Source organism: Pogoniulus pusillus, chromosome 7, assembly GCF_015220805.1.
Source record: "Pogoniulus pusillus isolate bPogPus1 chromosome 7, bPogPus1.pri, whole genome shotgun sequence".
Lineage (NCBI taxonomy): Eukaryota > Metazoa > Chordata > Aves > Piciformes > Lybiidae > Pogoniulus > Pogoniulus pusillus.
Genome location: NC_087270.1, coordinates 13793376 through 13808725, shown reverse-complemented (window position 1 = coordinate 13808725; position 15350 = coordinate 13793376). Strand labels below are relative to the sequence as shown.

Here is a 15350-nt window from a genome sequence, read left to right as displayed (position 1 = left end):
GTAACAATTTATAAATAACTTCTCCAAATCCTAAAAAAGAGATTTCACTGCTTAATGTACAAAGGCCCAGAGAAAATAAATGTAGTAGTCAGTAGAAATACCTTTCTAGGTACACCTTGTTCTGCACAGACAAAAAAAGCACAATGCTGGAGTTATGAAATGTCCTTTCCTGAAATAAAAAAAACCAAAACTGCAAATGTGGTTAGATAATCCTAGTTTGAGGCAATGCACATTTATTTGAAATTACCACTGTATCTTAACTACTTATCCCAAATAATATAACACAACACAAAGTTGTTAGTGGTCTAGTTCTGTAGTTAAGTATTTCTGGTGCAACTACAAACAGTACAACATAAATTCATTATTTTGTGCATCTAAAATCATGAATCACAGTGTGAAGATTAGGCTGCACGTGGTTATACAGAAGAAGTCACACTGTGCACAAATAATCACTGCCACTTTTAACCAGTTATCTGGCTTTCAGGATGCAATATATTAGATATTGGCATTTGAGATACTAGATGCTGACATTCATGGTGTAACAAATGTCAAACACAGCAACTAAAAATCCTTACTTCATGTGAACAGGGATCATTTATCTCTAACACAAAAAGCATCCAAATGCTTTTGTGCCATTTTACAGAGGCACATCAAAAAACATGCAGCAGAAACTCCATAGTTTAGCTCTTAGCGGTATTTTCTTCTTCTAGTATCTAGTGGTAAATCCTGTGAAGTCAAGCTTTGGAATCTCCTTTTCATTGGAAAAATTTGTTCGATCTATGCGAGAACTTGGGCTTCCAACTTTACTCAGCCATGACTTCCTGCAAGAAAAAGAAGTGAGGGTTAGCATATAAAGAACTGCATGTTTTATTTGTTCTCCTGCTATCTTTTCCTGCAGATTTACTGTAATAATCCCTTTTAAGTGCTTATTAACAGCATTAGACTAAGTGTATATTAGTGCTGCAGATTCAACACTATACTTTAAGCAGGGAACTAAATCCCATTCATAATTGAACAATATTATGAAAAAATAATTCTAATAGCCAGTTCACTCTTTTCTGACAGCTAAATTATTGGAAACTGAATTGAAAATTATTAAGCTCAGAACCAGCAAAGAGACATAAAGCAAACAAAAATAACGTCAAAGCAATCCTAAATTGTACTAAATACTGAATTTTATAAACACATTCTTAAGTGGGGATTTTTCATGTATTTGCATTATGATCAAATCTCTTATTACACAGTGGCTTGCCTTCTTCCACAGCACACTCTAAAATTGTACAGAACACAAATTACCACCAGGTAATTGAGGCTGGAAACTGACAGTGTGATGTCCTCTCCTGCACACAGCCACTGTATTCCCACCCTGCAGCAACCTGCTGATTCACAATCAGCAATAAACTATAAAGTGACAAAAGGAGGTGCACGAACACTCGAAGTGCACCAGATGCTGCTGCTTACAGAGAGGTAAGCTGGGCCAATTTGATGCCTAGGTCTCATCCCTGGCATGGACAGCTCCAAACTTGTACTAAGGATCTACACAACTGACCTCCTTGAAACTCCACCACAATCTCTTGAATAGAAGAAATACATATCCTTATCAGTATATTAAGAAAGTAGATATGGCCTACTACTCATGCATTTTGAAATATAACCTTAGGAGTATGTTTGGTAAGTTACAGACTCACAGTGCTAGAGCTATATGAGCTCTTTCTCATCTGACCACTAAAACAGAGGCTCTGTATGGAAAGAAAACCCAAACTGAATATTGGTATATCACACTCAAAGTGTGATGAGCATTAGTTTAGTATACAGCAATTAAAAATCCAATATTTCTGTCAGGTATTTGGATATCTTCACACCTCTTTGTTTTAGGTTGTGAACAACATCCCTTGCTGTTTGCTTCAGATGCTAAAGACTTTCTGGTAAGGTGTGTAACAGAGGAATAGCACGTAGTACACAAATGAAACAGGAGAACCCAACTTTCCATGCTGAAGCCCTAAAGGCAGACCAGGTATTTCAACAGATTCAGAAAAGCCTAGTAAGAGCCCAGTCCATTTCGCTCCATATCATGAAGAACCTCAAAAGCCTCTCATTTAACAAAAAAATCTAGTATAGTTGGGCACCCTTGAGTGAGCAAAAAAGAACATCTTAAAATAATATGTACTATTTTGAGAAGACCAAGTGAGCAGACTTTTCATTTCCTTCTCATTTTAAAGGTGAGTTTGTCCTGGACAAAACCAAAAGAAATACATTCCCTGTCAGGCCTTCAGAACTGTACATAAGTGTGATGGTTTGGCAGTTACTTGCCCTTCTCCCCTCTCCCCTCCATGAAATCACCCAGACTAGGCCCAGACGAGCTGGAAGTTAAGGAATGAAGCTTTATATTCACAGCTTTGCACAATACACAAGCAGATCTTTACAATATATACAGCTATATAAAGAAATACACAAGTTAAAGGTAATACAGGAACACAACACCCATCCCAAAAAGCAGAGGTCCCAGGAAGAGCTCCCAACCACCCTTCCACCTTCTTTCCACCCCTCTACCTTAGCCCAGAGTTTGCCTTGCAAGCAAGGTGGCAGTTAGAAAGCAGAATAATTAGTTACACAGAAGAAACCCATGGAGAAAACACAGGCTCTGACAGAGACCCACACATCTTATCTATGTTTTGTGTTCTTGTTTTTATACATCTCAGCAAGTCTATGAGTGACGTAGACATCATCACTGTTTTCTTTTCACAGCCTATAATCTAATTTTTCTCATCAAAACATTCAAATTTGCCTCAAATTAGCACAATAAGACCAAAATTCACCCATAGCTGCTACCAATTCTTAGGTTCCAGTGCATGAAGAAAGTGACTGCAAACAGCACAGAGCAAACTTTATTCCCTGTCAGCTCCATATATTCTCACATGAATAAGGATTAACCACAAGTTATGAAAATCCAATTAAAATAATCTAGCTCCATGGAAACTCTTGATAGGATGCATGCATTTTATTCCTTATTTAATGAAGTAGGTAGGGAAGTATTACAGAACTCCTTCCTACCTATGATTTGCATGACTATAGGGAGACTTGGCTCTTCATTGAGATGATAATACTTTGCAATAGGATTTTTTTCATCACTCTTCCCTCACTTTGCTCAAGTGACAGAACATTCACTGAAGACAATAAGGAAGCAGATTTATAATAAGAAAGCAGGACATCAGAATTTGCTGAAAGCAATACACTGTCACATTTGTTCCCTCATTTATCTACTGAGCAGAAAATGTTATCCAATATGGTTTTACCTGTCATTAGTATCTAAATCAAGTGGCCTGAGTTAAGGAAAGGTTCTGTATCCTCCTCTCGCTTCAGCTTTTTTTGATTTGCTTTCATGTGTGCAACAGATTCCAGATCACCCAATGTGTGCAAAAGATTAGCACAGTTACTAGCACTTGGACTAGCTTGTCATTTATAGCATCCATTTTAAAATTCAGTGCTGCTACCCACTTGTTTCAGGAGTGAAAACAACTGCCTCCGCTTCACGTGTCACATAGGGTACATCCAAACCAAACGAGGATACTCCCTTAGTCTGTGGCAGCACAGTTACAGAGCTTACTCTTCAAAACTAAAGAATCTATTTCTAAAGCTACATTGCTTCAGTGAGTCAGGAAAAAGTGTTAAACTCCAAATAGACATTTCTTACCATGATTGATTTCTCAAGTACTGCATGTCACTGCAGCCCCTGTCCTATTCATTCCAACTGCCAGATCTGCTCCCCAAAACACCCCAAACCAAACTTAAACAGGATCCCCAGACATGTCCAACATTTCAAGCATCACAACTGATGCCACTTGGGAGTATATTTTCTTACTGCTTTGGATTTTACTTCCTCAGTCTGCCTGAAACAGTTTCCCTGACAAATTTACATAGCCACTCTATCCCCATGTTCAGGATGGCTTACTGCTAGGAGTTAACACAACTGGATACATCATTATTCTTCTTTTATCATTTCATTAACTAAAATGAAACTTTCTAGGTGATGCTGGACTGTTACCTAGGCAACCAGGCTCATTCCATTCAAAATATTCCTGGAAAATGGCATCTGAAGAGCTGGGTGTTTGCGTTGTCCCTATTTAGATCTTCACAGAACTTGTCTGGCTGCGTTCCAAGCATGCATCTGACAACTGAGGTACATGTGCCTACCTGTTAATTTTTTGGAATGAAGCCTGACTATAATCTAGAGAGATGCTCTGGAAGTGTTATTTAAGGAGCCTTGCATCTGCAAGATGTGATAATACTATCACTGCCCTAAAAACCCACCATACTTTGAACACAAGCAGCAGAGTACCTAAAAGCTTATTTTTCTTCACCGTGACCACAATGTCCTATCAGGACAAGATCCATATGTGCTTTTATTTAGAGGGAAAGAAAATAAAGATAATGGCTTGTTTATGCTTTATTTCCCTTTGTTTGGCATGAGAATGTTGCTTTTGATGCTTGTACTTATGTACAGCATATAGACTGAGATTGCAAGTATTTACAAAATACCTCTAAAATGATGTTATATTCTGAAACAGTACTGTCAGGTTCTCATAAATCTTGATATTTAAGTGTTTGCAGAAGAAATAGGCATTTTTTAAATTGCTGTTTGGTTTTCTCCACAATTACAAGGGCTAGGAACATTTTACTTAAAACCTTAAATTCACATCTAAATAAAGCCTCCAATAGCCTGTACAGCAAAGACAGCTCACAGCCATTCTATTGTCCCTGCATCTCTGTTCCTGCTACCATAAGCTAGTAGTAAAACAGGACTCTGGGAAGAAAATTTGTAAGGTTTAATATTGCAGAGAGAACTAGTAGAAATGATCAAAACCTTGGTAACCAAAGTGTTTGAAAATTTGGCTTGACATGAGTTGAAACACTGTGGCACAAACCCCCACATATAGCATTTTTACTTTAGCTAAAGCAATCAATGCCTTAGTAAGGTAGAGAAAACAGGTAGAGAAACAGAAAACAAATGTGAGATCTTTTGGAGAATCCTGAGAAGACTAACTTGCATTTCAGTTCAGGATAAGGTCAAAAGGACTCGAGGAGTACATACAGGCAAATTTCTCCTACAGGCCTTCATCCTCTGATTCTAGCAATTTTTTTAGCACTCAAAACTAGGCTTTAGCTTGGGGTAAAAATCTGAAGCCATCTGACACAAAAATCTGCTGCCTCTAAAGGTCTGCTCAAAGCAACTCTGTGCTGCCATGGGAACTGCTGCACCTCCTTGGGCAAAGGGTGTTGGGTTTGAGACTGTTGTGCCTGCTGCCTGATAAACCACCAAAACCACTGCCTGCCGAAGTCCACACTAGGTCAAAATCAAATGTTTTCACCTATGTGCCCATCTGCACTGTCTGCACGGAAAAAGCAGCAGGAAGCAGTAGAAGGAGAACAAGGCAGAGTGAAAGGGAGGGGATTTTTAGCACATTGATTATGACTCCACTACAGGCCACCAAATCAGCTCCAAGTAACAGGTTACTTCAGAGGATTAAACCAAAAAATAGGAAACCAGGCATAGTCTGAGGATACAGGCCAAGAAGTGGGTGGACTAGAAGTGAAGCAACCTGTTCAGGCGTAGGCACCGTGGCCCAGAATAGAGCTGGAGCCTGTGGGTGTGGGGAAGGCTGTACTGCGGCTGCCTGCTCACTAGCTGCTCTGGGCATCCTGACAACAGAAATTTCTTGGCCTATTGGATATTTAGCAGAAGTTCTGGAATTGTTTCAGAAAGGGGAGAAAGAGATACTTAATCAAAGCAAGCATTTACTTTGTATTTTTAAACACAGCTGTCAGATGAATGTTAAATTTGTTTGTATTCCTTTCTCTCTGTCAACTCCTGCTGCACTCAAGGCCGGCTTCTCTCCAATGAATACTTGATGAGCTTTTCTTTGAGGGACTACGCAAAGGTAATGTCAACAGGAAGGGTGAATTAGCAGAATGTGATACATTAAAGATTTGGTGACAAGCATTTCAGTCTCACTTGTCTATTTATAAGCCTGAGCAAGATTGCTTGCATGTTAATCACATATTGTACATGTTATTGGCAAGAGTTTAATGTAAATATGACAATTACTAGTTTGCATTAGCACAGTATTTGACTTCATGTACCTCAAATTTACTTTCTTATTCATATCTGACCTGTGTTAAATGTCCTCATCCCTTAAAGAGAAGGAATTATCCCAGAATGAACAAAACACAGTCTGGAGTTGTTGTTTTTTTTTAATCTAGTATACAACACAAAGACCTGTTGTAGATTTTCCTGTTAACACTAGTTTTGGTGAAATTCATGTAGCATTTAGTTTACTTAAACATGGGATCATGAGAAGTGCATTTTTATTAAAAAGTTATCAGAGAATCTCTTTGTTTAAACCAAGTTAGGCAAATCACATTTAGCTTCTTCCATAGACCTTATCAGGAAAAAAAACTAAGCAACATTGCAGAAACTTGTTCCAAAAGAGAAAAAAAGTAAATGAAAAGTAAATCCAAATTCACCCATTTCAGTAACTCAAAACAGCTTTTATGTCCACACTGACTACAGAACAGACAAAAGAGGACTTGCTGCTAAGCTTGCATCCCACCTTCCCAGAGAGCCAGAAGCAGCAAAAAAGTCTGTTGTATTTTAACTTGTAATATGTCTGTCCCTACAGAGTAGGAGCTGGCTCATAAGGCAGACTAGGAATTTTGGCTTACCCCACTCCACTGCACAGAATGCAAACGATTTTTTTTTCTTGTTTCACACCTATTATATCTAAGGCCATAGGAGGCTTAAATGAGGAGGAACTGTTGCTGTTTGTGTACCAGTTCAGGCTTCTGGAAAATAAGAACTTGTTCTAATGCTTAGAAACTGATTAGCACCCACCACCCATGAACGGTATTTAAAGTAAATGATTGTATTATAGACCTGAACAAAGACTACAGCACTGTTATCACAGTATCACAGTATCATCAGGGTTGGAAGAGACCTTTGACCACCAACTTTAGACCTAAAAGCATTAGTTAAACCCATACTTTGGCTATTTAAAAGCAATTCCATTGGAAGACCATAAAGAAGCATCATGCTTTGACCATTCCAGTTCTACTTGAAAACTGTTTCTTTGTACAGCCTGCTAAAAATAAAACAGCAAGTTTTTTCAAGTTAACACACATCCACAGTCCAGAAAAGGATTCAAATAAGAAAGAAAACTGCAGATGGCAAATGCAATCAAGAATCTGAAAGACAACACTTTCATGTTCTCTGGTGATGAGGTTCAGCAAGGGAGGATCAACCTCACATTACCATTCTCCCTGCATGGTCTGTGTAATTCGATAAAGACAGATTTACACAGGAAAATACAGATTAATTGGTTATGCAAGAACTAAAAATAATGCCTGACCAAAACACAGTGAATTCCTTCAAGTATCACTGGGACTCTTGCAATTTCCCTTAAAAGCCTCCCTTATTTTACAAGTACTTAAGAAAGCCTGAAGACTTGCTTAGAGTTGCAAACTGGCCATTTCCAATTAAAAAAAACCCTGAGTTCTTAAAAGGAAAGCATCACCATTAAAAAAAGTATTACGTTACAGAGCACACCTAAGATATGTGTTCAGTGTTGCAGTGGTGTGCACAAAGTTCCGTCTCCTTAGATGAGTACTTAGATGAGTGCAAGAATGACTGTTATTATCAACATACCTTACACAAGCATCGACACATAGGTATAGATCAGGTAGCTGGCAGTCCAGTTGCTCCCCATGCAGAAGTGCATATACATATAGTTTCATATGCACAAAACATCTGTCAATCAATTTCTATGGTGAAAACAGACCCATCCCTCAGACTGTCATAACAAACTCAACCCAAACAATTCTAAGGCTAAATACTTTGGATACAGTGACATCTCACATGCATTTTCTTCTTATTGTTAGGCCAGCTGAATAGAATTGATAATGACAGCTGTTCAGAAAAAGACCAAGGAGATTATCCTAGCTAATACTCTGGTTAAATTTTATATGATGAGAAAATTTGGGTTTTCACAAGACTTACATAATGCTGTAATTTTTTTGTGTGTTACAAATACAGCTATAATGGGGAGGAAACAACAAATTAACACAAGGATATCTTACAGCAATTACAGTCTTTAGCTGACAAGATCTATTAGGGTTTTGCAGAACACCAGAGCCTGCTTCTCAAGTGAATCCAGCAGGCATATTTATAGGAAAAGTAACATCTTATTTATGATACAATATTTCCTGGAAATAAACTGAGCCAGGCCAACTCACAATAATCACACCTACTATTAATCTGGTCTACTGTCTTGTAGTTTGAAAATCTCTTCTTACAGCTCTGTGCTCCTGGCTAATGCTGATGTAACCACACTATTTCAAGTCAGTCTCTTTGTTGCCAGTATCTCAGTGCCATTTACAAAGGCTTTTCCTACCTTGACACTGCAGAACCACTCCAGTGGACAGAAAAGCCTTTGAGACTGGCCACATTGTAGGGCTTCTGCCTCCCACTGGGTTTTCTACAGACCTGTAGTATCTCACAGCAACAAACTGCTTAGAACTGAATGGAAGTAATTACTGCTATGACTGCTGCTTGCAGAATTCAGGGCATTACACTGAAGCTTCTAGTCTCTGAGTGAGTAGTAAGGGTTGGAACAGGGTTAGGGTTAACCTCTTTCAGTGTGTTAGAGCTCTAGTTTTCTGGCAGACCATCTCTGCCTCTTCTGAAAAAAGCCCAGAAAAAAAGATGAGGGAGGAAATTGCAAGGGCTAAAGCCCAACTGTTAATTAATTTGGCTTAATCTGTTAAAGAGAACAGGTAATGCTTCTACAAATACATCAGCAACAAAAATTGGGTGGGAGCGTCTGCATGCTTGAGGATAAGAAAGCTTTGCAAGGACAGGCTGGATTTGGGGCCAAGATCAACTGTAGGAGGTTTAACAAAGCCAAGTGTCAGGTCCTGTGCTTGGATCATGCCTCTTCTGAAAGAATCCTGGGACCTTTTTAGATGCCACTAAAGTAACTCATTGGTTCAACAATTTGAGTAATTTTTTTGGCCAAGGTAACTGTGATTGGGTATGAAATTCTCAGCAATATACTTTTGTCATCTCCACCATCCTGACCCTGGTTGACTTCCAAAACCAGGGTTACCCCTTGTCAGTGGCTGTGGAGGTTTCCCAGGGGCAGGAGGACCTGGATGCTGGACTGGAGCCATATCGGCCATCTCTAAGCTATTGCACACTGGCACCCTCCACCTCCACTGCCTTCACTGACTGCCGTGTGTCCCAGCTTGAACCCAAAGTGTGGTTTGAATACTTTATTTTTTCCTAGTCAAGCAGTGCCTTAATTAGTGTCTGTGTAAGATGAACGTGACTGTAGTTCAAAATATTCAAACACAATTTCCACCATGAAGATCTTGAGTACAACAAAAGTAACTTTCAAGAGTAAGCTACCTGATTTCCAACATTAGTCAAATCACCTTTGTAACATCTCTAACAGTTAATCTTTATACTTTCTATTAATGTCATGAAAAGCTCAACCTAAAAATAAAACAAAACAACAAAACAACCAACAATTTACTCATGTCAGCTGCAACAGTGCTGCAAGGACACCATTGATGAAGCCCATTCCCAAGGTCTATAAACTATCATTATGAATATACTCACTTAGAAATAAACACACTTAGCTCTTAAATTGCTTGGAGCTTTGATTTTATCAGAGCATGAACACAGTTTGCTTCAATGCTTCTTTGCCATAAGAAAATGTTATTTTAAAGAAGGCTGTTAATATTTAATGAAATAAGATCTGATCTATCTTCTTTGCTATTCAGCAGTTACTGTGTTGTGTCACATCATATTTTTATAAAAACTGATTTCAGACTATTTAGCTGAAAATTTTTCCTGGGTTTTTTTCTGCCACAGAGATAAAAAAATTAAAACCCCTATTCTATAAATAAATCCATCTTCCTGCAAAAATAAAAAAAATGGAAATTCTAATCTAAGATGTTCTCAAGGTAACTATGGTACATGGTACTTCATATTTCCGCTTACAGAAAGCAAATCAACAGATTACCAATTATCTTTTTTTAATTGTAACAAGGATAATGGATTTAACCCTTCCTTCTAAGCCTTCCATTACTTTTGGACATCTTCCTGCTGACTCACTAGGATCTGCCCTTTAGCAAGGTATTTTTCCTGTTACTGAAACTTCAAAAACCAGGATAAAAAGCAGAATTTTACTGAAGACTGCATCTCCAGTGAGGACAGTGAGCTAGGGCTGACCACTGGTTTTACAAAATTTAAACGAAGATCTACAACTACTTAGAAGACAAACACCTAAAAAAGGCCAAAACCAAAGTAACAGTCTTTGGAAAATGATTGGCCCATACTATTTTAAAGTATTCCTTCCAAATAGGCATTGTTACCTATTAAAGAGCATCTAATTTGCACAATGACAACTTCAGTGTCACTTCCCTAACTCATTAAATCTGCAGTGACCTGGGCGATGTTCTCCCCTGAAAATAACTCCCATTTTAGAAAATACATGGATCTCTTTTCAAAGATAAGATCCTATTCCTCTGACATGAGTAACCTAGCTACATCTGAGCTTCTTGTATTATTTTCTAGTCTAACTAAACTTCTTTCGTTTTAATTTGTTCAAAAATTGTTTCAGAACAACTGTGGGTGATGAGTTAAGACTGGAACTGGCTGCCCAGGGAAGTGGTTGAACTGCCATCTTTAAATGCATTTAAAAGCTGCCTGGATATGGTGCTCTAGGATATGTACTAGTAGCCCTAATTGGGCTAGATAATGGTTGGGTTTGATGATGATTATAGAGGGATTTTCCTGCTGTGGTGGTTCTGTGAACACATGCTTTAATAATGAAAAATAAGGACATTTTTCAAATTAACAGCCCTTCAGTAAAATCATCTCTCCAATTTTTTATGTATATAATTGAGTATATTAACTGTCAGACTTTCAAGATCACTGCTCAGGCAATGCCACCTTGCGACCTAAGTACCGTCTCTCACAAAAGTAGATCATAACAGCAGAGTGGTATATTGCAATTTCTTAACATACAACAAGTTTTGATACTGTGTGAAATGATTAGTATGAACAGAATTACTGGCAAATTATAAACATGCTCCTAAACTCAGAAATTCTCCAGTTTCCTCCCCTTTCCCTCTAGCTTCAGGGGCTGTCAGAAAGTATCAAACACGTGTTTTTTTCCTGTAATTTATGTAATTTCTTTCCCTTCCCCCTTCTTTGAAGCTTTCTTTTGCCTGGACACTTAAGGCAGGCAGATGTTTCTGAATACCTATACTGCAGTCTGCTGCAGGGACCATGCAGGTTTCTGTACTGTGAATTAAGAATTGTTTGTAAAAAAAAAAGATCTAGAAAATCAGTAATTGTACACAAATCTCAGTAAAATTAGCTGCCAGTAAAAGTATTTCATTAATTCTATGCCTGACAAATCTAATTTTGCAGCTAACTGCCGGTGCCTCATTCACGCAAGAAAGGATAAGTACTGAATGGTACCAGGCCACTCAACTCACCACTTGGAAACAAATGTTCTTTTCCATTACAAAGTTTGCACGTGCCCTACAGAAAGAGCTTTCCAACAGAATTCACAATCTGGGATAATTTATTGGTATAGCCACAGATGCTCAGCTGCATAATGTCTCCCCTCTAACGGTCACGGGGTAGTGATCACCTGTGTGAAGGTTTGATTAACTATACATATGCTAACATGCACATTATGAAGGGATTCAGGACTACAGACCAAAGTTACTATTTTAAGAAAGTGAAGAAAATGGTTAAGTATTTAAAATGGCTCATTTCAAAAATAAACATTTGAGTGACTTGATGCAGTGACCATGATTTCCAAGGGCAGAGAGTTGAAATGCTGTTGAAGACTGGCAGGTTTCCTAGAACAAAACCTCTTGAAAGGCATGCATGCTCTTTGAATTTTCTCATGAAGGTCTGTTTGGCCATTTGTAAGTGCTTAGAGAATAAAAGATGCTCTTTTAACACAACATCAAGACTTTAGTAGCAAACTAACAAAGCTAACAAATTAGGAAGAAGTGTTATGCAAGTTTACAGATATTAGCAACATATAATTAGCGGAGCTGTTCTGAAGTAGTAATTTTGCAAAATTTATGTCAGAACAGTTCATCTCATCATACACTTTAGGGAAACAAGAGTATTCTCCAGAAAAAAAAAACAAACATTATAAAAATTGTATTGAATGAATTCAGGATATAGTAATACCTCACATGAAAAAGGTGCCTGGACCACAGATTTGGCTCCAGATAAAAACACAAAGCCTTCAGGAATTCAAATGCCTATTCTGAGATAAAAGTAAGACCTGACTTTTAAACACATTTATGATTATATAACAGATTTCACCACTGAGCAGATATAAATGAGATCAGGAAGGAGCTCAGTACACATCACTTCTGCAAGTCACATTTCAGAGTCTCAAACTGGGTACCAAGTAAAAGGAGAAAACCAGACTATATATGGAAAGCCTAGACTGAATAATTTGACTGTCATGCGAGAAACACAATGCAGAAACAGAAATCCCCACCTTTCAGAGCAGCATTTAATGGTCTTGGTTGATTAGTCTTCTGTTTTAGTCATTGATACTGGTGGAAACAGAAGGCATGACCAGAAGCTATAGAGATACTTTTACCATGCAAAACCCATTGCCTCCCCTGAACAAGCTTTCATCACACACTACACAATGCAGTGGTTCTATGAAAAATGTTTGTGATGGTGTAACTGAACCCTGCCTGGACATGCACACAGAACCAGAATTGAAAATAAATAAGTCTTAGACTATCATTAAACTTCACCATTTCTCCTAATCCTACAGGTTACATCCTCACCACCAACACCCCACTTCCTCCCCTCAACATGCAATTCAGGAATAACTTCACCTCTGTAACAGCCCTCTGCTACTCCAGCTGCCCTACAGAAAAAAAAAAACACTCTTAGTTGACTCTACTATTTCTCACTCTTTTGGGCTTCCAGTGAAGGGAGATGGCTGTGACAGAGCACCTTCCGTAAGGGAAGAGTCTAATTGTGTATAATTCTCACCCTTTTGACAACAGCAGAGTTTTTCAGCAACAGAGTTAAGAATTCATCCTTTATGACTTTAACAAGAAGGTGCAATTGCCATTTCTTTCAGCATACTACAGAGATACAAGACCTGCAAATGAAAGGTTTTATTTCTGACATCATACTGAACCTTTCTCCTGTATTTAGACAAATTAGCAGCTTGGTATTTTAAAATTTTAATTAGAAAATAAACACACACAAATATGTTTGAAATAACACAGCTTCTAGTAATGTGTAAATAGAGGGCTACATGCATCCTACATGGGGCAAAATCTGCATTATACATAGTGAAGAACAGGAGAGAGACAGGTCTTTACCAGGACACTTCTAGAAAGGATATACTCACGGATATATGTAGGTTTCCAGTTCAAAAGACCTGCATTTTCAAAGATTATGGTGAACTGAAACCTAGCTCCAACTCTTGAATATTAATGCTATCTTACTTATCAGAGCACATTTCCTCTTGGACACATGCACCAAACCACATATAAATTTAGGAACACCAAACAACTCCAGGAGACTGGATATTCCGGCACTGAGAAGTCCATATATGTCAAAATCCAATCACCAAGGACTTCTGGCAACAGTTCAGAGAGTGGATATTGCAATGCTGATTCTAAGAATCAAACACATATAATGCCATAAGCAATCCAGTACAGTGCTGTTGACTAAGTTTTCAGTACAATGCAAGGAATTTAGTCACAGAACTTTGCTTAAAATTACGTACAACACATGTCTAATTGCTCTGCATTCCGATGAAATTCTTCATACGCTGGGTAGTATCAATAAAGTAATAACACTGCTGCAAGTCAGTAATTCCTCTATTCAGTTTGGTTTGCCTGTTATTTGGTTACATGACCAATACAACAGTTTGGAACACAAACCCTGCAAGGAGAGGCTGAGGGAGCTGGGGGTGTTTAGCCTGGAGAAGAGGAGGTTCAGAGGGGACCTTATTGCTGTCTACAACTACCTGAAGGGAGGTTGTAGCCAGGTGGGGGGTGGCCTCTTCTCCCAGGCAACCAGCAATAGAACAAGGGGACACAGTCTCAAGATGTGCCGGGGTAAGTATAGGCTGGATGTTAGGAGGAAGTTCTTCCCAGAGAGAGTGATTTCCCATTGGAATGGGCTGCCCAGGGAGGTAATGGAGTCACCGTCCCTGGAAGTGTTCAAGAAAAGCCTGGCTGAGGCACTTAGTGCCATGGTCTAGTTGACTGGATAGGGCTGGGTGCTAGGTTGGACTAGATGATCTTGGAGGTCTCTTCCAACCTGGTTGATTCTATGATTCTATGATTATATTTGCTTTAAGAGTCACTGTGAAGGTGTAAGTAAAAAAATATCTCTACCCTTATTACAGAATAGCCTTCTCTCTTGTAGTATAAAGCTGCAATAGATTTTTATGTAACTAAACAACACATCTGTTTTGGCTTTAAGCTTAATACAGAATGTTATGTAGGCAAGACTGCTTTTTTTTTTTGTTTATTTAAACAACAGAAACAAAAGTTCATAATTCAAGTATTTATAATCCTTTTCTGCTACGGTACAAATTATTTTGTTCTTTCATTCTCCTTCGCTTTACTGATAAAAGTGACCTTTACTCTCTTATGGAATTTGGCTTATTTATCCATATATTCCAATACAGTCAGTACAAAAATACTACCTTTTTTTTTTTTTAACACACACACACCCCAAATAACACCAAACCACCCCTCTACATTTCAGCCTTAAAATTATTTCCACCCCATTTTTGTTTTAATTGTTGGACATTTTTCATGACTTCCCAAAACTGGAAGATAAAGCCCCAAAACTCATTCATAATGAAAGGTCCATTTCCTATTTCAGCTGTTAACATACCTTGAAGATGAAGTATAGTTAAGAATCAGTTCAGCAAAGGGCTAACCATCTACTTAAATGGTTTCCTACTCAGGGTATTTACTTTGGTGGATTTTTTTTTAAAGGACTTGATCCATTACAAATATACTCAAACAACTGGTAATCATATTTCAATATAATTAACTCAAGGATTAAGTAAGTATATTAGTTTATGAAATTTAAATTTATCTTCCTAGACAAATAAATACACTATGAACTTGAAGAGGCAACACCCTTTTTAATCCAGACAAAAGGCAATGTGACTACAGCTGAGATTCAGAATATTTAATTAAATATTAATACCCACTGCATTGCCTTGCTCTTACAGCAGCAGTAAAATGATAAAAGCAAA

The 15350-nt window shown here is 38.1% G+C and overlaps 1 protein-coding gene across 2 annotated transcripts in view; it reads right to left on the bottom strand.

The window, feature by feature from the left end:
* Nucleotides 1-202: 202 nt before the first annotated feature.
* ACYP2 (acylphosphatase 2) overlaps nt 203-15350 on the bottom strand; it is a 39870-nt gene continuing 24722 nt past the window's right edge. For both annotated transcript variants that reach the window (XM_064145975.1, XM_064145976.1), the window contains exon 4: nt 203-821. In XM_064145975.1, coding sequence (XP_064002045.1) covers nt 707-821 — 115 coding nt within the window. In that variant the 3' untranslated portion in view covers nt 203-706. The remainder of the gene's footprint in view (nt 822-15350) is intronic.